At 32.6% G+C, this 23,926-nt stretch overlaps 3 protein-coding genes across 3 annotated transcripts; 1 reads left to right on the top strand and 2 right to left on the bottom strand.

The window, feature by feature from the left end:
* Positions 1–3,913: 3,913 nt before the first annotated feature.
* On the bottom strand, positions 3,914–6,336 carry LOC135128235 (zinc finger BED domain-containing protein 4). The gene is made up of 2 exons (XM_064055132.1): positions 6,046–6,336; positions 3,914–5,613 (listed from the first exon to the last, which is right to left on the bottom strand). Exons 1-2 carry the CDS (start codon positions 6,260–6,262, stop codon positions 3,914–3,916), a joined length of 1,917 nt encoding a protein of 638 aa, XP_063911202.1. The 5' UTR covers positions 6,263–6,336.
* A 4,236-nt stretch (positions 6,337–10,572) lies between these two features.
* Positions 10,573–15,653, bottom strand: LOC135128436 (ZZ-type zinc finger-containing protein 3). The gene is made up of 7 exons (XM_064055344.1): positions 15,201–15,653; positions 15,029–15,145; positions 14,839–14,973; positions 14,685–14,787; positions 14,520–14,632; positions 11,238–11,555; positions 10,573–11,180 (listed from the first exon to the last, which is right to left on the bottom strand). Exons 1-7 carry the CDS (start codon positions 15,348–15,350, stop codon positions 10,650–10,652), a joined length of 1,467 nt encoding a protein of 488 aa, XP_063911414.1. The 5' UTR covers positions 15,351–15,653; the 3' UTR covers positions 10,573–10,649.
* Positions 15,654–15,723: 70 nt separating this feature from the next.
* On the top strand, positions 15,724–17,264 carry LOC135128435 (probable malonyl-CoA-acyl carrier protein transacylase, mitochondrial). The gene is made up of 4 exons (XM_064055342.1): positions 15,724–16,451; positions 16,509–16,726; positions 16,778–17,005; positions 17,061–17,264. Exons 1-4 carry the CDS (start codon positions 15,806–15,808, stop codon positions 17,226–17,228), a joined length of 1,260 nt encoding a protein of 419 aa, XP_063911412.1. The 5' UTR covers positions 15,724–15,805; the 3' UTR covers positions 17,229–17,264.
* Positions 17,265–23,926: the final 6,662 nt, after the last annotated feature.

Genomic DNA, 23,926 nt, shown 5'->3' with positions numbered 1-23,926 from the left:
CGTCGGCCGACTCTCTACTTTTACGTTTTCTCGATCTTTCATGACCCCTAGAAGACGAAGAAATAGGTCTCCCATTTCCGTCTGTCTGTCCGTCTGTCCGTCTGTCCGTCTGTCCGTCTGTCCATCCGTCTGTCCGTCTGTCCGTCTGTCCGTCCGTCTGTCCGTCTGTCCGTCTGTTGTCCCGGATTTTTATTAGACAGATAATCTCCGAAAGTACTCGACCGATTGTTGTGAAATTTTGTACTTATATTAAGAATATCATGTAGATGGTAAAACGCTAACCAAAATTTGTCGAATCATCCCCACCACTAAAGCGATGACGTCACTTCAAAATTGTACATAGTAAATGGGTTTTCAATTGTATAAAATAACATAGTCCTACACATGTAGTTTACAACTCTGAATCGACTTTTCACCCGAAACGTCCAGATTTTTGGAAAAAAAATCAAAATTATAAAACAACATTTTGAAATTTAATTTTTAATCTGCTAACCAGAATGCTTTGAAATGTTGCAGATGTTTTAAGGCTATAAAGAGCATCATAAATCTTTAGTCAAAAAATATTTGCTTATCCCCTCCAAAAACTTGATGACGTCAGCTCAAAAGTTTGTGGAATAAATCATATCTAAAATGTACAAAATATGATGAGTCTGTACTTGTGATCTATCACTCCATTCATATTTTTTGGATTTGCATATACAGGGTGACTCAAAAAAATTAATGAATGCGTAAATATATTTTATTGATTTAATCAGGAACTACAAAACCGAATGCTCTGAAATCTTGCAGATGTTTTAAGGTCATAAAGAGCATAATAAATGTTTAGTCAAAATATATTTGCTTATCCCCTCCAAAAACTTGATGACGTCAGCTCGAAAGTTTGCCGAATAAATCATATCTAAAATGTACAAAATATGATGAGCCTGTACTTGTCATTTATCACTCCATTCATATTTTTTGGATTTGCATATACAGAGTGACTCAAAAAAAATAATGAATGCGCAAATATATTTTATTGATTTAATCAGGAACTACAAAACGGAATGCTCTGACATCTTGCAGATGTTTTAAGGCTATAAAGAGCATAATAAATGTTTAGTCAAAATATATTTGCTTATCCCCTCCAAAAACTTGATGACGTCAGCTCGAAAGTTTGCCGAATAAATCATATCTAAAATGTACAAAATATGATGAGCCTGTACTTGTCATTTATCACTCCATTCATATTTTTTGGATTTGCATATACAGAGTGACTCAAAAAAATTAATGAATGCGAAAATATATTTTATTGATTTAATCAGGAACTACAAAACGGAATGCTCTGACATCTTGCAGATGTTTTAAGGTTATAAAGAGCATAATAAATGTTTAGTCAAAATATATTTGCTTATCCCCTCCAAAAACTTGATGACGTCAGCTCGAAAATTTGCCGAATAAATCATATCTAAAATGCACAAAATATGATCAGTCTGTACTTGTGATCTATCACTCCATTCATATTTTTTGGATTTGCATATACAGGGTGATTCAAGAAAATAAATGAAAGCGTAAATTTATTTTACTGATTTACTCAGGAACTACAAAACCGAATGCTTCGAAATTTTGAAGATATTTTAAAATTATCATAAGCATGGTAAATGTTTGATCAAAACGTATTTGGTCGTCCCCCCTAAAAAATTTATGACGTCACCCCAAAATTTTGCTGAATAAATCCTATCTAAAATGTACAAAATATGGTGAGTCTCTTCTTGTAATTTGTCATTCCATTCAAATTTTTTCGATTTGCATATACAGGGTGACTCAAAAAAATTAATGAATGCGTAAATTTATTTTATTGATTTAATCAGGAACTACAAAACCGAATGCTTTGAAATCTTGCAGATGTTTTAAGGTTATAAAGAGCATAATAAATTTTTAGTCAAAATATATTTGGTTATCTTCTACAAAAAACTGATGACGTCAGCTCAAAAGTTTGCCGAATAAATCGTATCTAAAATGTACAAAATATGATGAGTCTGTACTTGTGATTTATCATTCCATTCATATTTTTGGATTTGCATATGCAGGGTGACTCAAAAAAATTAATGAAGGCGTGAATTTATTTTATCGATTTAATCAGGAATTACAAAACCGAATGCTTTGAAATCTTGGGAATATTCTAAAGTTATTATAAGCATGGTAAACTTTTGTTCAAAATGTATTTGTTCATCCCTCCTAAAAAAATTGATGACGTCACCCTTAAATTTTGCTGAATAAATCCTATCTAAAATGCAAAAAATATGATGAGTTTGTACTTGTGATTTATCATTCCATTCATATTTTTTAGATTTTCTTAAGAGGTGGTTCAAAAAAATTAATGAAGTCAATTTATTTTATTGATTAAATTAAAGGCAACACTTATTATTAGTATTACACCCCAACCAACCCAATTTGGTAGACAAAAAATTTGTTAAAGGAAAAACTCGGTTGAAACATAAGGATAGCATGCTTATTTACATCGACTTTAACATTACAGACCTGCATTTGTTTTATGCGTTCACTTGGTTCCGCGAATGTGAAATAGACATGTTTATAATCAACCAATTGTGAATTTCACCGTCAAGAATTAAAATAAAACCCAATGTTTTATATAATAAGCGGAAGTCGAAGCAATAAAACCGATGGTCGTTTTGTTTACAGTTTCTCTGTTTGACTCTCAAGTATGCTGTTACGCCTGTCATCTTAAATTAAGAATGTTTATACATACACGATTTTCAGCTGCTTGGGATACGTATACGTGAGTAAATTGTTTCGTTATTTTATTGATTATTACAAATCAATATTCAAAACGACCCAATTCATTTTCCTGAAAATTTGAGAATATAATAATTTTATTCTTAGTATTACACTACATCTATCCCAAACTGATATACGTGTCCTTGCAAAAATGTTGATGACGTCATCGCAATTTTTTTTTAAATTCCCACTACAAAAATGTAATGAGAAAAAACACAATAGGCATGCAGTCGTCAAGTTTCCGACAGCGAGGGAAGTACTGTCTAAACTCTTTAGACCAATTTTATTATTCCACAGTTCTTGCGCGATACACATATTTTACCCAGATAGAATGTACTGACCGCCAATTAGATCACTTCAATGACAATTAAAATCTAAGATGGCCCGGGTTCATAGGCGACATCAGCGTTCATGGATATCTAGTCCGACCATGCAAAGTAGCCCCAAGAACTTTAAGTCACGTAGTCGAAGAACTGGTCCATCGAGTTGTTCGCGCCTTTCCAGTCACCCATCCGATGGCTTTTATCGTGCAAGTTGCCGTTGGTCTAATTATTATGCGTGTGCACAATATTTTGCCCTCGTATTGTCGCACCATCGACCAATCATATGTACCAAATAGGTCAATATGGAGCTACTACGAGAGATCAACAAATCACAAAGTCGGATTTCTCGGTTGTATTTAGGTCCTATGTGTCGTACTGGGAGAGTCTGCCTTGTAGAGTATTGCCCAAAACTGCTAAAGATTTTTTTTCGATAATATTATTACGAAAGAAACCCATACGCCGCCCCGGTACGACGCCTATGGGTCTTCTAGTATATGTGTGTTTATTCTGGTATACGCGGAGATGACTCATCAGCGGTCGGCGGAGCGCTAAAGAGAAAGGCCTGGAAACGGAAGTCGCTAATGTGTTTTCTGGAGAAGTCTAGAAACGATTACGTAGACGTTTCGATAAGGACCGCGTGCTGTTTAAATAGAGCAGATTTTTCAACATCCGCGGATGCGGATGCGGATTTTTGGGGTCTCACATCCGCGGATGCGGATGCGGATCTAAAATTTTTTTTTAAGAAACTTAGTATGTGTACAGAAACCAGTTAAAAAAATGGGGGTTTTTAATATTTTTATTTAATAAACAAATTTTTAGTACGAAAATTTAAAAATTGTTGAATTATATTTAATAAAAAGTAATATTGCGGCCTTTTCAGGTTCGAGTCTATTTCTCAGAGGTTCATAAATTAATCCTGCACTACTAAATAACTGTTCACTGGGAACACTAGCTGGTGGAGGCGATAAAAATCTGCGTGCTATTCCAGATAAAATTTTTAATTCGGTACGATTAACGCTCCACCATTTAAGTGGATTTTCATTTATATTCAGCCTTGCTTTATTTCGATACGAAAGCAATTCCTTCTTGAGGACAGCATCAGGGGAACCATTTTCTGATATTTCTTGACTCTCATCTTCACTTGACGAATCTAGCATCATGGCAAGATCGCTTTTCAAGCATGGCTTTCTGGCTGTTCCAGGTTGTTCCGTATCTTTCACGAAGGAATCTCCCATTTTCATTTTTTTCGCTGCTTTGAAATTTGGAGATATTTGAGAGTTTGAGACGTCATTCTCTATGTTTGTCCTAATCTTCAAAATATCGTCCTTAATATTTTTCTCGGTCACTGGTGTAAAAAACTTGTGCTTATAGCGCGGGTCTAAGTACGTGGCTATGACATATAAATTGTTCTCTTCCAACAAAGAAAATTTTGCTGAAACTTCAGTTTTCAGAGTCGTGACAGCCACCCGAATTGGATCAGAATCCTGTGGTCTTGTTAAATAATCATCAAGTTTTTTTCCAAGCATTTTAATTATTGGAATCACAGATGATATAAGTGTATGAGAGTTACTTAGTTCCCGTGTGGCTTCTTCAAAAGGTTTCAATAGCTCAACACAACATTCAATAATTTTCCACTCTTCTGGCAAAATAGGGTCAATTTCACTGTCATTGATATAAAGACTCAATGCATCTTTTACCTTTAAAAAACGCTCAAACATGTAAAACGTACTGTTCCATCGCGTTACACAATCTTGAAACACTCTGAGATGCGGTTGATTCAGTTTGTCCTGGATTTTTTGCAGTTGTTTTTGAGCAATGGTGGAATGGTTAAAGTGAGTCGAAATTTTCTTACATTTTTGTTCGACGGTTGTTATGTTTTCCTGCGATTGTAAACCACTTCGAATAGCGAGTTGCATCTTGTGAACTGCACAATCCAAATCATTCAATACTGCTAATCGCATAGCTCTTTTCATATTGGAGCCTTCGTCACGAATAATGCAGTGCACTTGTTGTTTTGAAATATTCCATTCAGTAAGCATGGTGTCAAATTTTTCTGCAATTATGTCACCAAAGTGACGGTCGTCGAAGGTTTCGCATTTCAATATAATCAATGATCGATCAAAGTTTTCTGCGATTCCATGACAAGTCAGGCTAAGCAAAGATGCATTAGAGCTTGGATCCGACCAAATATCAGAAGTAAACGCCATGTAATAAAATTTTTCGATTAATTCTTTCACTTTGTTAGCAACTTTGCCATACAGTTCCGTGCACACAAAGTCAGTAAAAAAATTGCGCCCTCTTAAATTATACCTTGGTGATAATTTTTGTATCAGTCTGCGAAAACCGAGTCCCTCTACAAAATTAAACGGTAAATTTTGAAGTGCAATCATTTCTCCGATCAGTTTGTCAATTTTTTTCGAATTTGAATTGTTAGTATCCCACTTTTTTTCTTTTTGAACTGCTTCCTCAATCGAAAGTTGTTTCTTTGCTTCTTGTAGTGGAGTGAGGATTTTATCTAAAAATACATACACATATAAATTATAACTTGTTATGGAAATTAACAAAAATAAACGGATGCAAAATAGATTTTAAATAACGAAACTTTTATTGCACCGACTTTTTTGTATTATTTAAATACAAAATAAACCAACTTTGGCCTTATCTGCTGTTAACATTTCTGTTAATTTTAATTAATTCCTTAAAGCAGCTTATCTGATAATCTATTAAGAATAATATACTTAGGGGGAGATTCTCGAAACTCGATAAGGCCTTGCAAGGATCTGCAAATTCAAAACCATAGCAACATGTATTGTTGTTGCATTGTATTTGCAGTTTCGATAGCGATTTGCAACTTATCAGAGTTTCCAGAATCTCCCCCTTAGTAATTAATAAAAGCAAAATGCTTTATTAAGGCTAATAAATAAACACTGTTGATAGTAAAACTTACGTGCATCAGATTTCATCTTCTGCATTTGTTTTTCGTTATTCGAACTTTCGAACAAACTAAACTGTTCTGGGTGCATGGATTTCAGATGATTTTTCAAAGACGAAGTGGTACGACCCTTGCGAGAATATGTTTTATTACATATTATACACTGAGCTTCATTTCGATCATCATCTGGTTTAAAATAAGTCCAAATCTCACTTTGCATCGGTGGTGCCATTGTAGATTCACTTGTCCAATAACATACAAAAACAAAACGTTCACAATTCGCGCAACCCCGACTAAACACGTTCAGATGTGCGAAACGGAACACCGAAAGTAGAATTCTTGTCTTCCCATTGGTCAATGCATCACGTGTGCACGCTATGCTGTCGCTATGCGTCACTCGTCGGCTCCAACTAATTTCTTTCTTGTCGCGACTTGCACCACATTAACATCCGCATCCGCATGAGTTCCGTATTGATTATTGCGGATGCGGATGTCCAAATCAATGCGGAAGCTCCGCATTTGCGAATGCGGATGCGAATATTCGCAACATCCCTGAAATAGAGTACACCTTCGGGAAAGAGGATTATTCAGTCAAACTACGAGTCTAGCGAGTGTTAAGAAGAGCCAACCAAGTTGCGTCGGAAATAGTTTGTACAGAATCGCTGTAATAGTTAATCGTGTATATTCGAGTTAGTAAGGAATAAATTGTTGAGTTTTACCCACGTCGGATTTCAATCACCCGTACAACGTAACAATATGTTGTCTAAAATTTAATTCTATCAATTTAGTCTTTTATGTTACCCCTTATAAGTTAAAATAAAAATAGGAGTGAATTATTAAACTACAGGTAAAAAAGCATTGCTATACGTATGTTTCAAGTGAGTTTTTTCTTAATAAAATTTTGTGATCACCTCGTCAATTTCTTAGTGTAGACAAATAGTGTTGTACAAATAACAACAATGTTTTCAGAATTTTGACTTAATACGTAACATCAGTTGTTTCATTTATTAACGTTTTTGAGTCATCGTGTATAAATAGTGCTAAAAAATATGACTGCCCTTATAAATCACAACGCATAATACTATTTTGCACATTTTAGACAGGATTTATCTAGCAAAATTTCGAAATGATGTCGTCGAGTTTTTGGAGGGGATAAATAGATGTTGTGGTGACCAGATTTGAATTAAAATTTCGCGCTGAAAAAAAAACAACGGCGCGAAATCGCATTTGAATAATTTAAATTTGAAAAAAATTCAATCAAGAAAATCGCTAAACATAGGCAACCATGTGCACATTTAGTTCTTTTTGGGTAGTTGATAACTTTCCTAGAGGAATTTGTTTGTGGTATCTAGTGAGAGGGTTGGTCGTGAAGTTACTTGTTTGGTAGAGGGTAGGTAGCGCGTCACTATTGTTTGTTCTGTGTGAACGGAAGCACGCGGAAAGCTGGCTAGGTTAAGTTTAGTTAGTTTGGTAGTTAGAAAAAGGGAGAAACCTTTGTTTAACAAAAATTAATCGTAACGATGACGATGCCACAGTTTCCCCAACACGCGTAGCTAATTCTTGCGGTTTTTCCAAGCCTAAATATGCGGATTTTCGACCGACGCTAACACGTGGTGTAAATTTGTTTTATTATTTGTAAATTCACAGTTCATGTTAGGATTTTAACCGTTACTGGTTCGAACACAATTTAACAGTCATAAGATTTGTTCAGATAAAGCACTTGCTAAGAGATTTTATGAAATTCACTTAATCAGGACTCATCCTTTGTTTATCAAGTTATATAAAAGGTTTCTGGATAATTATACATTATAACACTTCTTAATTCCTCACACAAAATTGTTAGTTTATTTACGGCAGTTAAATTAACCTAACGTTGTCCCACTCTAGGAAAAAGACCGTGGAAAATGCGGTAGAATTCATAATATCGTGAACTGAGGGTCGGGGGAATTAAATTTTTTCCCCTTAGGCATTTTTCTCGCAACGTGGAAACCTGTATCACCGAGACGCATATTCCTTGCAACGCTGGATGCATTTTCTGTTTATTTATCACGTGTTTTATTTGGGATAAGCTGGGGACAGTCGATATACCTAAACTCCCAAAGTTAATTGTTTTCAGTAACCAGTCAGTCACTTGGCTCATGGCATAATTTCACATCATGCAAATTCTTCGTTTGAATCGTTGATAAAGTTGGCATAATTTAACATAATGTAAATTCTTTGTTTGAATCGTTAATAAAGTGTGGCAAATATTAAACTCATGTAATTTTGTTAGCTTTGCAATTTTTCTCTATCTCACAATTTTAGCCTCAATAATTTTCTTTGTTGTATAATTTAAATCAAACGTAAATTTCCCAACCTCACCTAATATTTTTGCCTACACAAATTTTATGTCACACCAGATCTTTTTTGTTTTTATAATATATCTTTGCTAGTTTTTTAGCATGTAAATATTTTGTTCATTAATGTTTCCATCATATAAACTGTCTGATATCCAACCTTAATTTCAGATAAGAATTCTTTGCTGTTTCAAATTTCACGAGAGTGTATGACGAATTTAAATTCAGTTGTAGTTTAATATCAGAGTTATATAAAGTGAACATTTAAAATGGAATTGAGGTAAATAACACAAAAACACGTGGCGGAAGCGGAATGCGCGGTTCCTTCTCGAGCTGGCGGTCGCGCCGTCTGTACAAAAGACGCAGATTTAGAATAGAAGTCAGGGGCGGTCGGGATGACGTGACGCTGTCGGCTTGGCCCGATAGCCGGGACCCAACCACGAGTTTGTGACCGTGACGGTCTGTTTCACGCGGCACGGTTCTTGGTAATAAAGGAGTGCTGGGTGGCATGTACTTGCTGATAGAATAGAATCACCGTCGTGGGGGGAGAACAACCACAACCAGGAGTACCCAAACTCCGCTCGTGCTATAACGCCCTCTATGGGTAATTTTGCTGTGCTCTAGAATGAAATTGATATAGTTTGATCGCCACATTCTTAAAGCATTCAAAAATGACCAAAATATAAAGATTATAAAATATTTAAGTCCACTAAAAAATGAATCCGCACAACAGATAGTCACAATACAAACTTCAGAAACTTTATTTCGATTGATTTAAAATGGTATCACCCCATTTGACATATTTTTTTGAGTCTTTGTATGTATCATCAACATTGTCAGCGCAACCAACAATTCAAAACCCCTTATTTATACTTTGATAATTTGTACGAATAAATGATGGAAAGTCTGTCCGTATTTCTACGAAATCTGTTAATCTTTGGAGGCACAACGACTATAATGTATTACACATTTTACCAATAATTTACCAATTGTACCAAAATGTTATAACAGATGTGTTTATTTTTTTATCATTAGTGCGAAGTATCAGGGCGTTGTTGCGTTGTCAAGGTGATTGTAATTTATTGCATTTTACAGCATGTACAGAATTGTTTTGACATGCTATTATCAATCAGCGCCATTTTTTGAGTCATCGATAAAATGTTAAGTGTATTAATTACCGCTTATTGTCAGATAAAAATTTATATTATCTCATTCATATTAGATTATATTTTATGAGCGATACATTAACAATATGCAGGTGATTATCTGGTCGTACTAAATTTTATTTCATATTTTTATAAGTACCGCGAATAAAAAACAAAATTTAAATGTATTCATTTAAAGCGAATAATACAAATGAAGATACATTTTTTCTGCTCATTAACAAATTTCAAGCACACAAAAAGAAATTTAAAATTCCATTTTGTGGGGTCCCGATTTGAAAATTAAATTTCTCGCCGAAAAAATGTCGTGAAATTGTATTTGAACACCAAAGCCATTCCCATATCTTAGACAATCTTTCATGTTGTAACACATTGACGGTTTTGGCGGAATGTCGCCTCTAGGTTGTTAGTTTAGGAAGTTTTGGAAGAATTTCTCGTTTTATGGTGCTAGTAAAAACACGTGTGTAAAAAGGATTATGTATTTAAATTTTGTCAACAAGTATATCTTCGTTTCATTGCTTGAAAGTTCTCATCAGTTAAATTAACATTGTGGATTCGAAACGGGAACCGGTATTTTATATTTATTGTATGTTATCATTTGTATATTATTTTCCCACAGCTTGAATTCGAACATTTATTCTTGAAGCAACACCTCTCCATGGCGAAGCGTTTACTAAGACTACTTTATATTGACTTTGACTGTTTGTATTATGTGTCTGTTGTGTTTATTTCACATGTACTTTGTTTTTAACATAAGAAGGATTCCGCCCAGGATGTATATTAACTTGATGAACTTCATCTTGATGTTATCTTTAATTAAAGTTGATGCTTATTTGAACGTTGTTTCTATTCATTGTTGCCTATAAAATGTGGTATACTTAAATTTTGCTTCTAATTTTAATCCGAATAAACGCATGGGTCCAGTGACCAGTCCGCATCCAAAAGGTGAGTTTTTCTCTCTTTGTCATTGTTCATGTGAATGTTTATCTGCAATACCTGAATTAGTTATAAAGTTTGTAAACAAAAAAAGTTAAAACACAAAATGAAAATCAAAGTTTATTCTAATTCGAACACGAATACAAAACACGCTTCTGAAACTCTGACCAAATTACGCACTAAGTTACTCTTTGTCAAGAAGTAGATTTGAGTGTAGATAGTCGTACGAAATATTCTCAATTTCGCTAAACAGATCCGACCCTAAACCAGATTCATACAACTCTTCGGCGTTGTTAAAGTTTCCAAAGTCTAGCTTTGGAAAATCACTGAAATTATCATCACAAATTTTATCACTACTCCCGGCGTCTTCTTCCACGCCGTTGGAGATAACATGATCTTTAATCTTTTCAGTGTCGTCTTCGCTCATTTGCTCATCATTCACATCTTCCATGTTAAATTCACTGTCACTACTGTCACTACTTTCGTTGTTTTTGTTCACACTGGCCACACCGCTGCCAGCATTCGATTCGGAATCACTGAAATAATGATTGCTTTCTTTATCGCTGTATGAAACTAAGTTGTGCTTTAAAGGATGACAGTTCTCGGAATACATCTGAGTCAAAACACAATCTGTACAAAAATCAATCGAGTCTTTTGTACATGTGTTACAATGCCATCTAGTACCAACAATTGGTTCTTCCCCGCATAAATCACACTGTAAATAAAATTTTTAGCCAAATAATAATCAAGAAATAAGTATATATGACAATACCTTAAAACCAACGTGATTATGTAAATTTGAGGCATTTTCTTCATCTTTTATTTTAACTTTTTTAACTCTTTTTAATAGTTCTAGTTGTAATTCAGTTTCACTTTTCTGTGGATGGAAGTCACCTTCTTCGTGATATCCAGTAGGAATTAAATAATTAGAACTAGAAGACTGTTGGGGAGTTTCCTCAGGAACTTTTGAGCTAGGTCCAGGAACACTTTCTAAGTCATTCATAACAACGGGAACACATAAATCAGGAAAAAAAGTGGTCGGTTTCCAGAGATAATGGTTGTGTCGCTGGTGTTTGTGCAGTAATGTTCTCTGCAATAACATAATCAAAATAAAAAAAAAATTAAGACAACACCAGAAATTCAAAGATTTCATTGCAATTGATCTCTTTATGGTCGAAAAAAAAAACTTCGTCTAGTCAGCCATGGAATCTACTTTTTAACAAACAGTAGTGGCAGTACTATTATTTCTCATTGAAGTTAGAGAACCCGAGTTATCGGTTAGTTTGACATTGGTATTGTTAGTGTAATAAAAAAATATTTAAAACAGAACATGCAATTTTTATTATCCAAAATTATTACCGAAATGGAGTTAAACAAGAAAACTGTCGATGGTCCAAATCTCTAATGCGATGCATAGAAGAATTTCATATTCATTTCCCATAACCTCAAAAACGAACAAATGTGACAGTGTAGACTGCCAACACAATTTTTAAAAAAATGGTTTAAAGAGTTTAGGAAACGTGACGACTGCATGCCTATTGTTTTTTTCCCATTACATTTTTGCAGCGGGACATTTTAAAATAAATTGAATTAATTTTTTCAGTTTTATCATTATTTGGCATTGACATTTTTGTTATTTTTTTTCTGTGATTGCTATAATTGCGTATTAAAAAAAAAATTAAAATGCACGAAGTCGTCTCTGGGGTGTATAATATGTATGTTGCCTATGCAAAAATTGTCAGGTGTGAACAGATAAAATGAACACCCTGTATAGTACTTTTAATTTAAGACAAATAGCCATAACACTTATCAACCTGTAGACATGACGGTGAAATACAAACGAAACTAAAACATGGTTTCTACGAATTGCAATAACCGGATGACAATGCGACGGTCCAGACTTTTTTATTGGTGTGACTTCCGTTTATTGAATAAAACACTACATTTTATTTGGTTTTTGGATGCTGTAATTCACATTTGGTTAATTATAACTTGTCTACAACTAGGGGAGTGTCCCCTAGCTTCCCCTAGCTACGGCCTTATGAAATATCGAGAAACGAGTACCAAATTTATCAATGGACTCCATTACTGTAAAATTGATTATCCTCGATAAGAAAAACAACTTGAAAGTGTTTATGTTTATACATCGGAAGAATGTCATGTAGAAATTAGTTTGATTTGACTAAGTTCGACCGCTCAAAACAGAGGAACAAAACAATTAACTAGTAAGCTACAATCGACAAAATGTTCTGAATATCATTATTATAATTCTTATTAAATAGAGACGTTTGTATTTTCACATTTTCGAGAAAATGGGATGACTCGTTCTTAATTTGATCAATAAAAAATATGAATGCTATGATGAATCACAAGTAAAAACTCATATTTTGCACATTTTGGGTAGAATTTATTCCGCAAAATTTTGACATAACGTCATCAATTTTTTGGGGGAAATAAACAGATTTATTTGGATTAACAGTTTACCATGCTTACAATGACTTTAAAACGTCTGCAAGATTTCAAAGTATTCAGTTTTGCAATTCTTGATTTAATCAATAAAATTAATTGACTCAGTCATTAGCTTTTTTCAGACACCCCGTAGAAGCAAATCTAAAAATATTAATGCAGTGATCAATCACAAGTACAGACTCATCATTCTTTACACATTTAAGATAGCATTTTTTCAGAAAAATTTTGGGGTGACGTCATCAATTTTTTAGGGAGGATGAGGAAATACATTTTGATCAAAATTTACCATGCTTATGATAAACCATCTCCAAGATTTCAAATCATTCGGTTTTGCAGTTCCTGATTAAATCAATAAAATAAATTCACGCATTCATTAATTTTTTTGAGTCATCCTGTATACGCAAATCAAAAAAATATGAATGGAATGATAAATTACAAATACACACTCATCATATTTTGTACATTTTAGATAGGATTTATTCAGCAAAATTTTGGGGTGACGTCATCAATTCTTTAGGGGGGATGAGCAAATACCATTTTGAACAAAAATTTACTATGTTTATGATAACTTTAAAACATCTCCAAAATTTCAAAGCATTTGGTTTTATAGTGTCTGATTTAATCAATAAAATACATTGACGCATTCACTAATTTTTTGAGTCACCCTGTATACGCAAATCCAAAAAATATGAATGGAAAGATAAATCACAATATTTTGTACATTTTAGATAGGATTTACTCGGCAACCTTTGAGCTGACGTGATCAATTTTTTGGAGGGGATAAGTAAATATATTGTGATTAAAACTTTATCATGCTTATCATAACTGTAAACCATCTCCAAGATTTCAAATCATTCGGTTTTGTAGGTTCCAAATTAAATGTCAAAATGTTGTTTCCTCACTTTGATTTTTTTTCCAAAAATCTGGACGTTTCGGGTAAAATCTCAATTGGGAGTCATAAACTACATGTGTAAGACTATGTTATTTGATACAATTTAAAACCCAATTACTATGTACAATTTTAAAGTGACGTCATCATATTAGTGGTGGGGATGTTTAGACAAATTATGGTTAGCGTTTTACAATCTACATGATATACCTAATATAAATGCAAAATTTGACAACAATCGGCCCAGTACTTTCGGAGATTATCTGTCTAATAAAAATCCGGGACGGCAGACAGACGGACAGACAGACGGACAGACGGACGGACAGACAGACGGAAATAGGAGACCTATTTCTTCGTATTCTAGGGGTCATGAAAGATCGAGAAAACGTAAAAGTAGAGAGTCGGCCGACGGACTCGATTACAATACTTCCTTTGCTTACGCTCGGGAAATAAAAAATAATTCCATAGCTGACTAGAAGTCGTTTTTTTATTATTTGGTATTTTGACTAACTTTGCAATTTTCTGTTGACAAATACGCATCAAATTGTTAATACATATTACTATAAATAAATGAATAAAACAATTAAAAAAAGTGTTAGGTTAATGTTTTTTAACTTTTTTTGCGCGATTTGTAGTGTCAATTTGACAGTATCCAGAAGAATATTTTCTACTTGCGAGAAAAAAGTACTTAATTACCTTATATTTTTCTGCAGATTTTGGTATTCTACCAGGAATGGGTAAACCAGCTTTGTACAATTTCAAAAAATATTTTTGTACTCTACTTGACACCTGCTGAAGCGTTCTATTACCTAAAAAATAAAAATAAGTTATCCAGACTTTAAGCAAAATTGTCGGCTAAACCTAAGGCATCTGCAATTTTTTTGAACCTCCTCATTTCTACAGGTTCTGGAGGATATATTTGTAAAAGTTCTTCTAAACGTTTCTGTTCTTCAGTTGTCCACCTCTAATGAAATATTTATTATCTCTTACCTAAATACGTAAAACTAAATATTACCTTATTTGAAATTTTAGTGTCTTTTTTAGGGCTTTCATTTTTTTTCTTCACAGACTCATTTACATCTGAATATATAAGTTTTAAACTATCTTCTGGTATTTTAACATCATATTTTGACCAGTCAATCACTGGTAACTAAAACATCAACTATAAAAGCTGTAAAATTCCATAAATATTAAAACATATATACTTCTGGTATATGATGTATATCTGGCATTCCTAGTGATTCTCCTTTAACAATTTTTTCGAGTACTTTCGAAGGGTCTGCAAGAGCTTCTTTTTTCAATTCGACAGCCTTATTGTAATCCTAATTTTGTCACATTTAGTTAATAAACTATAATAGTAACCGTATGAAGACTTACTTTAATGGCTTGTTTCCTCTGAGCACATAAAATAAGTAAATTTTTCAGTACTTCACTGTAATCTTTGTTTCCTCTTAAAGCCAAGTGATCTGTTTCAAAATAATATAAATCTTCTTCCGAGTTTATGTCAGTATCCTGAGTATTAGTCATTTCTTGTTTGTTTTGGGTGGGTATCCAATGTTGATAAATATAAAATTATATCACAAACCGTGTTTTCGAAATTGGGTATGAGCTCGTAAAAGGATAAATCGCGTAAATACAAAACAATGAATCGTACTGGCAACACGTTCTACCCCTATCATAAAATTTTGTTTAACTTTGATAATGATAACATTATACACGTGAAGTTGACAGCTGATTAATAGTACAAGGGACTCGTTTTGAAGTCGCATTTGTGCTACCAATCACAATAACCAATTTGGCTCACGTGACACTAAACTAAACTTGCCATTGGTTAGTCTGAGTTAGTGACTTTAACTAACGACCTGGACCCCAAATGTTGGACATGTACCGACATAACCTGTAAATTTGATGCACAAGTTTAAGGTTATGTTTTCGGTTTCATGGGTTTAAAAGTGTGAAGCATTTTTTTAAATTGTTTTAATATGAGTTTATATAAATTAATTACTAGATCTACTGGAAAAGCATTCGGGCAAAATATTTTGCTCACACATGATACTACAGAATTTATTCATCATTCTGTACAAAGAACAATTTATAATTCTAATAAGGTTCTGTGTGAAAATAAAGGCAAACCCGAGGAATCTCCTTTGAAAAAACTATTAGATGATTCAGCATCATTTGAGGACTTGAAAATAAAAAACGAAGAACAACGATGGGCCACTTTACCATATCCACAAGAAGCGAAGATTCGGAAACAAGGCGAATATTTCGCAGAGAAACCGAAACAAGATCCACGGGAAACATCAATAATTTTATTTCCTGGACAAGGTAGTCAGTTTGTTGGTATGACTAAGGAGTTAATGAAATTTCCAATGGCTCGAGACTTATTTGAATTGGCCAATTATATTCTTAAGTATGATTTACTGAAGTTGTGCCAAGAAGGTCCTAAGGAAAAATTGGATCAAACTCAATATTGTCAACCAGCAATAATGGTTAGTTCTTTAGCAGCTATTGAAAGACTAAAAGAAGAAAGGCCTAATGCTATACTTAACTGTACGGGAACTGCAGGGTTTAGTTTAGGGGAAATTACAGCACTAGTTTTTGCAGGAGCTATTGGTTTTGAACGAGGTAATATTTACTAATGGTAAAAGAAGTAGATGTAATAAATAGTTGCATAATTTTTAGGTCTACAGCTTGTTAAAATACGAGGAGAGGCAATGCAGTTAGCTAGTGAAGCTTATCAAGGAGGGATGGTTACAGTAATATATGGTCCTGATTCTAAATTAAATCAAGCATTATTGAAAGCCAAAGAATGGGCCGTAGATAAAGGTGATTTATTTCCAGAGTGTCGAATAGCCAATTATTTATATCCACACTGTAAAGTTGTAGCTGGGAGTATATCAGTAATTATTTGACTACATTTAGTTAAAAGTTTATTAATACAATTTCTGCAGGCTCTTGATTATCTGGAAAAAAATGCCAAAGAATACAATCTTCGAAGAGTCAAGAAATTACCTGTCAGTGGAGGTTTTCATTCTGATTTAATGTTACCAGCAGTGGAACCGTTTAGAAAAGCTTTAAATAAGACAGAAATACAAGATCCAGTAATAAGTGTATATTCAAATGTAGATGGTAAAAGATACAAAAACGCAGCGCACATAAAAAAACAGTTGCCCAAACAGGTAAAGGTTGTTTATGCTATTTTTCTGCATTGGAAACTAATTATTTTTACAATAGATTGTTAAACCAGTAAAATGGGAACAAACTCTTCATGTGATATATGAAAGGACCCAAGATGAATATTTTCCTCGTACCTTTGAGTGTGGTCCAGGGTCATCACTAACAACCATACTAAAACAAGTTAATACAAAAGCGTGGAGTTCATGTTTACATATAGGGGTTTAAGTTTTTATTGTAAGTAATAAATATTTTGATTTCATGTGTTTTTGCAATTTTTAATCGACATGTTAAATTTAAATGATCGCCTTTATTTGTCAGGTAGCAGAAAATGTAAATTTTACAGATACTTACATTCAGATTGAATTATTTTTTCAATAACGTCGGAGTTCAGACATAAAGACACGTAACCCAAATATCAGTTATGCGCACAAAAATGTTTATAAAGTAATGTGATAAAAATCAAGGCAGACTCATAAACCATAAATATAGGAGTATGTTATGTTATAAAACGTAAATATGAAAAAAGAGTTTACGTCATTTAATTGCTGTTGGAGGTGATTAGATAAATTTTGGTTAGCGCGATAGTTTTAACAAATCAGAAATTTATTTTATTGATTAAATCAAGAATAACTCACTCCATACTCTCGAAATTTTAGAAATACAATATTGTTCTTATTAGTATTACACTGCAACGATCCAAATTGATAGTGTCCTTGCAAAAATGTTGATGACATGATCACAAACTTTTGTAATGGAAAAACTCACTTAAAAGGGTGCCCAGTAGCAGACCGAAAAATGAGTTAAATACAATTTCATTTACGGGCGTAATTTCAACTTTGAAAAAAAAAATCGACATTTTAATTGATAGATTATGTCTAAATCTCTGGGGAAGACACAATATTTTTTAAAATAAGTGATTGTTTAGTGTTTAATTAATCGTTCATTCTTCGAAGGAAATTGCATTTTTAGACGCGGAGACAGCATTTTTCGCTTCAACTTTTATATCAGTGCAAAGACAACATTGAGCTCAATGGGGAAGACCCGGTCATTTTTGTTTAAAATTTATATTTATCAAAATATTTGCTTTTTAAAAAAATACTGAATAATGAAAATAAAGTGAAACTAGGCAACCCTATTTACAAAGATCCCTTTCAGGTAATCAGTTCAGGTACTTTGGGTCATAAAACTCATAAATACTCTTAGCTTACCAACATTGTTGAAACTCGTTTACAAGTCGACTTCTTTCATTGTTGACATAATTTGATTTACAAGTATGCAGATTTTTATAATTGTATACATTCTACTAAAATATTTTCTTTCAAAAAATTATTCAAATATTTTTTATTAATCTGTCATTTTATATATTAATCAATACACAAAACTGACAAGATTTAGATTCCCATCACTTCACTAACCACTTATTTACCTGAACAATCATATTTATTTAAATTTAATTTTTTGATACTCTTTTCCGCACCACCTATGAGGTAGAGTATTATAGGCACGTTTTTTACGTGATATCTCCAGTAAACCTATTCCAATATTACTATTTATTCCTGTGTGTGTTTATACTAGAAGGGCAAAAGATTTATATGAACTACACATGACGCGAATGCAAATAAAAAATTTTAATTGTACAATTTTTTCTTTACAATTTGTTTAATGGGTTGACTTGTTTAATAACGAGAATCTACTCTCTCCGGAAGTAAGACATATAAATACAATTTTTCTAGGACTCTATCATATTATTTTCCCAAAATTTATCATCTCGTTGAATGAAGCATTATTTAAATCGGACATTTTATATATGTATTTCTACCATAGCGTTTTTGTTTATTAAGCCGTCTGGCGATGCCGCTAAAAATGTACAAATCGCATTGTCATATTGTCAGTTTGGTGTTACTGCAAAATGCTGCAGTTGCCCTTGCTTCACTTTCTATGCAAAGATTTTGGGAGAGTACATCCTGAACTAGATTTGCAGGGATGTAAAATGTTTTTCACAGTACAGTAGGATTAGCCGTGTTACTTGTTCTCTCATTTTGCAAATTTTACCAAAATAACTTTCGGATTTTTCTGCGCACCATTCTGGATTATTGCGTTCGCCAATTGTGTTTTGTTCAATTAAAAAGACATCAACGTTTGAAAGTTTTTTGAGAAATACTTTTTGCACTGTGACATATATCATATTTCAACTGCCCCGTTAGATACATCGTTGCCCGAGAACTTGTATGATCCACAGACCGGAACGCGCTCAGGCCAATGTCGACTCTATAGGCCTCCAGAAATTCTGCGGAAAATAGTTATTATTTAGATGCTTTTGTTTACACACATCTCACATGTTTCACTCGATTTTGACACGCAACTATTTTTTTGTTTAACTAAGAGTTAATACTTTCATTGCGTTTGATACTAACGTCCTAAATTAGCAATACTAGTGGAACAGTAATCATGCAATAGAATTTTTTGGGAAAGCACAGTTATTTTTATGTTTTAACAGCAATGTGTTCTACTTTCTATTAATTTTTACATATTTTTAGTCACACACAATTTTGGTAGTTATTTTTTACTTTTATTAAAAAAAAAAATAAAATTTAGAAATCGAGAAATTGAACAATCGTATAATTGAAAAATCAAAACATCGAAAAACTGGAAAATCGAAAAATTAAAAAAAAATGGAAAATCAGAAATTTAATGAATTCCGAAAATTTAAAAATTGAAATATGTATAGAAGAACTAAAAACTCGAGAAATCGAAAAAAATAGAATTTTAAAAATTGAAAAATTAAAATATCGAAAAGTTGAAAAATTGCGAAATCGTATCATTGAAACATCGGACAATTGAGAAATCGAAAAATAAAAAAATGGAGAAATCGAAAATTTGAAGAATGGAAAAACTGAAAATGTCAAAAATTGAAATACTGAAAAATTGAAACATCAAAAGTTGAAAAATCGAAAAACCGAAAAGCCGAAAAATGTTAATAACGTATTTATAAACCACAAGTTCAGGATTATGCTACTAAAAATTGATAACGTCATCTCAAAATTTTGCCGAATAAATTCTACTAAAAATGTGCAAAATACATATGATGAGTTTCTACTTGTAATTTATCATTGCATTCATATTTTTTAGATTTGCTTATATACCTAGGTGGCTCAAAAAAATTAATGAATGAGTCAATTTATTGATATTGATTAAATCAGGAACGACTCACTCCATTTTCCCAGAAATTTTGGGAATACTGTTATTTTTAATCTAATCCACATTAATTTTCGTGTCCTTCCAAAATGTTGATGATTTCATAACAAAATTGTGTACCTAAAGTAAAAGTTTAACTCGAAAATGCTGGATATGTTTCATTGTATTTTAGGTGCGAGGGAAGTTCTGTCCAAACAACTTTCCACCAATTTTTTTTGCTGTTATATTTGAACATAAACAGTTTATTTTATATATTTTTAAAACATTATAAAGAAAATAAAAAGTTGTGTTAGACTGAACCTTGTGGGTTTCTCAATCTATTTTCCCCAGCATTTTAAACTTTCCACTCAATTTCTTTCAAAATACATACAAATGGATTTCGATGGTTATTGCCCTGTACCCTTCATTTGAAAATAAATAAGCTTATCTGGTGTTGTTTACCGATTTACATTTTATGACGGACTCCCTACAGTGACCATAATCTCTCGTGTTTTTGGGTCGGTACCTGCGGTGGATCGGTACTTTGGGTTGCATAGTTACAAAAATAATTCTTCTCACTGAAACCGATTTTGCGGGCGACGACTGGGGACCCTTAAAACATATACGTAGCACTTTTTTTATTTTTACTTTATCAGTGCATACATATCTTCATTTTAACTTACGGGAGTTCTTAAAAATAATAAAATTTGCAAAATCAAATTTTTGAAGTTTTCGAAAAAGCTAGGTATGTTTTATTGTACTTCAGGGGCAAGGGAATAATAATGAGAGAGAGGAAAAAATAGATAATAAAATTCCTTCAGTTAACTTATTAACTACTAAAAAAGAATTATCTTTTATTATTAATTCCTATTATTTATCTTATTTATGAAATAAGAATAGTTTAATGAAATGTTTAAAATCTTGTGAACAAAATCAAACTCTAAATAAACGGTTATAAACAATTAATAATATAAGAGAAAAATCGAAAGGAAAAAATTGTCTGAATATGCGCACCTAAGAAAAATAGTGCATAAAAAAAATAAAATAAACTACTGAAAAAATATGGAAGAAAAAGACGTCAAAAAATGTTTGAAAAAACAGAAATAAGACAAAATTACCGATCAAAATAGCCTTCATAAAAGATAAAAATATGTTAAAAAAATACAACAATCAAAATAAAATTAATGCAAAATTCTAACCTTTAGGCTTCTTCTGCTACAATTTAGCGAATTCCCTCATCTTCATTTACGAACCCACTGCAACAAAAAACACATGAAATTTTTGTGTAACAAAAACATCATAGAAGCTGACATCAACCTTATACGTACTAATTTATTTTTAACAACGGTGCAATTCGATATTACACAAGTTTATGAAGTCACTAAGATTTAAAAAATACTGATCAGAAAGAGTTTTGAAATCAATATAAATTCTAAGAAAAATTTTACATTTACATCACGCGATTCTTGGTGAAGATGAACAGAAAAACATTTATATAATAGGATCAAAATAAACAAAAAAAATAACCCTGCTACACTACGTTAAGAACATTTTAAGTTAATTTAACCGAAACTGTTTTCAATGAATTAAAATGACTGTCTGAAATGTTTTGTTGATTTAGTAGTGAACTTCTTTTAGTTGTAATTAAGTAATGTCCTAAATACAAAAATATTATTAATTGCATTGCAGTAATGTGTAAAACGTAAAGACGGTCCGTAATGAGATAAAAATCAAAATTGGATTTAATTTTTAAATATCAATTATTTCAGTTTTAAAGAATAAATATCTGACGAGATATTAAAGTTTGAATTGTTGTTGAAATATGTTATATTATCATTATAACACTGGTATGTGTTTTGTGGTATATTATTTTATTACCCAAGGTTGTGAAGACAATCATTCTAGAAGAACCAGAGACGCGCAATGTCGAGGGCTCTAACCCGCAAAATCTGGAATTGGCTTCACAAACCTGATTAATATACTTTTTTTTTCACTAGTAGAAACCGTAAGACAATAATTTGAAGAATGAATCTTCAATTTTGTAATGCAAAATGATTTTGTTTTGATTTCACCGGGGAACAGTGGATCTGCGGCAACCACTTCGAGAGTCGATTTTGGGCATTTAAAGTCTGCTGAATACGAAAAAAATATTAGATTTGCCGAATTAGCTCTAGTTTTTGAGATAAATGAAAAAAAAATAAATCTTCATTACACGACCTCAGATATGTAATAAATATACGAAATTTATTTTAAGACTGTTATTTTCAAACCAAACTGCTAATATATGTTAGGAGTTTCTTGTAGGATTTTCTACAATATTTTGAATTAAGACAATTTGTTTTTGAAGTAATAACAGTAATCTGTCATCATTTGCGCTTCCATCGGCCTTAGTACTTTTCTTCCACTACCCTTATGTACTCGTGAAAACATTTTTCCTGCTATTAGCTGGAATCGCCAAGACTGTTAGGAAATGGGTCCAAATGGCTATGCTCATGTTAATTTCTAATTTTTCAAATATTTATTTAGGATATTGGCAACGCAATGGCGATATTCTATTGTTTTATGATTCTCCTAGAAATTTTTGACCGCGAAGATAAAGCTGTAATAAAGAAACAGAACGATTTGATGGGAAATGTTTGAAAATAACATTTTTGGATGACTTTTCGTGAAGAGCTATATCTTGCGAACTAGAGCCATTTCAAATGTTCTGATCACACAACAGATTAGTACAACAATAGCAGTAACTGAAAGTATAATCAAAGCTAATGCCGCATAAAATTTGTTTTTTTTTGTTCCCCTGTGTTTTTAATCAAACTTAACCTAAATCTTCAACACAAAGAAAACCGTGTAAATACTTAATTTATCTTCAACCGTCTACCAACTACCATGCGTATACTTCAGTAATATTAATTACACACATTTATTCATTTTTTAAGAAATAATTACTTCAAAGATTTCATACATAACCTATATCTTCGTTTTTAAGCGCGGTAGAAACAAATCGACAATTGCAAGCTTCATGGCTACTAGTGAAAAAAAAAACATTTATCAAGTAGTTAAGCAACGATTTGAACATTAAAGCTACGTTTCCTTTAAAATCTGCATTTTTGTATCAACTTTTAGAATAAAAGAACTGGAAGAAATACATTGAATCATAGATACACAAAGCCTAATAGCAACACTTACCCTTTAAATCCGGATTTCCTTTCCTTCTGCGCCGATTCTTGCAGACTCCTTCCTCATGAGCACATCACAACACTCACCTTTCAATTTACGCCCGAAACCAAATTATTTTTAACAAAAAAACCACTTAGACAAACTAATTTACACTACACAACTCAACAAAGTCAAAACCGACTGCGACCGAACTCCTTTGCGTAACACGAAAAATGAACAAAAAATTCCCACCGAAACCTTATTGGACATTTTTTGCAGAGTTTTTATTCGTCGATGCATGGCACACTAAGTGAATCTTAATTAAAATACTGCAACATTACTCATTAGCAGAACGTCATTTTCGCACTGTGTGGATGAATAAGGAATTACGAATGTCACATACAATTCGCCAAAGACAAATTACAAAATTCGACTTAAACACGTCTTTTGCAAATATTTGTTTTTCGACAGTACTGCCAAAATACTCGTGTAAAATATGTTCATATGGGGTGTTTCAATGGTCAAAGGGCCGAAAATTAAACATTTTTTGTAGACTGTAACAAAAATTCTTCAACGCAATCTAATAGAGCTAC

Source organism: Zophobas morio, unplaced genomic scaffold, assembly GCF_036711695.1.
Source record: "Zophobas morio isolate AGI-343-1 ecotype UQ-CSIRO unplaced genomic scaffold, CSIRO_AGI_Zmor_V1 ptg000012l, whole genome shotgun sequence".
Classification (NCBI taxonomy): Eukaryota; Metazoa; Arthropoda; class Insecta; order Coleoptera; family Tenebrionidae; genus Zophobas; species Zophobas morio.
The sequence above is the reverse complement of the archived record's forward strand: the minus strand, read 5'-3'. Positions and strand labels throughout refer to the sequence as shown.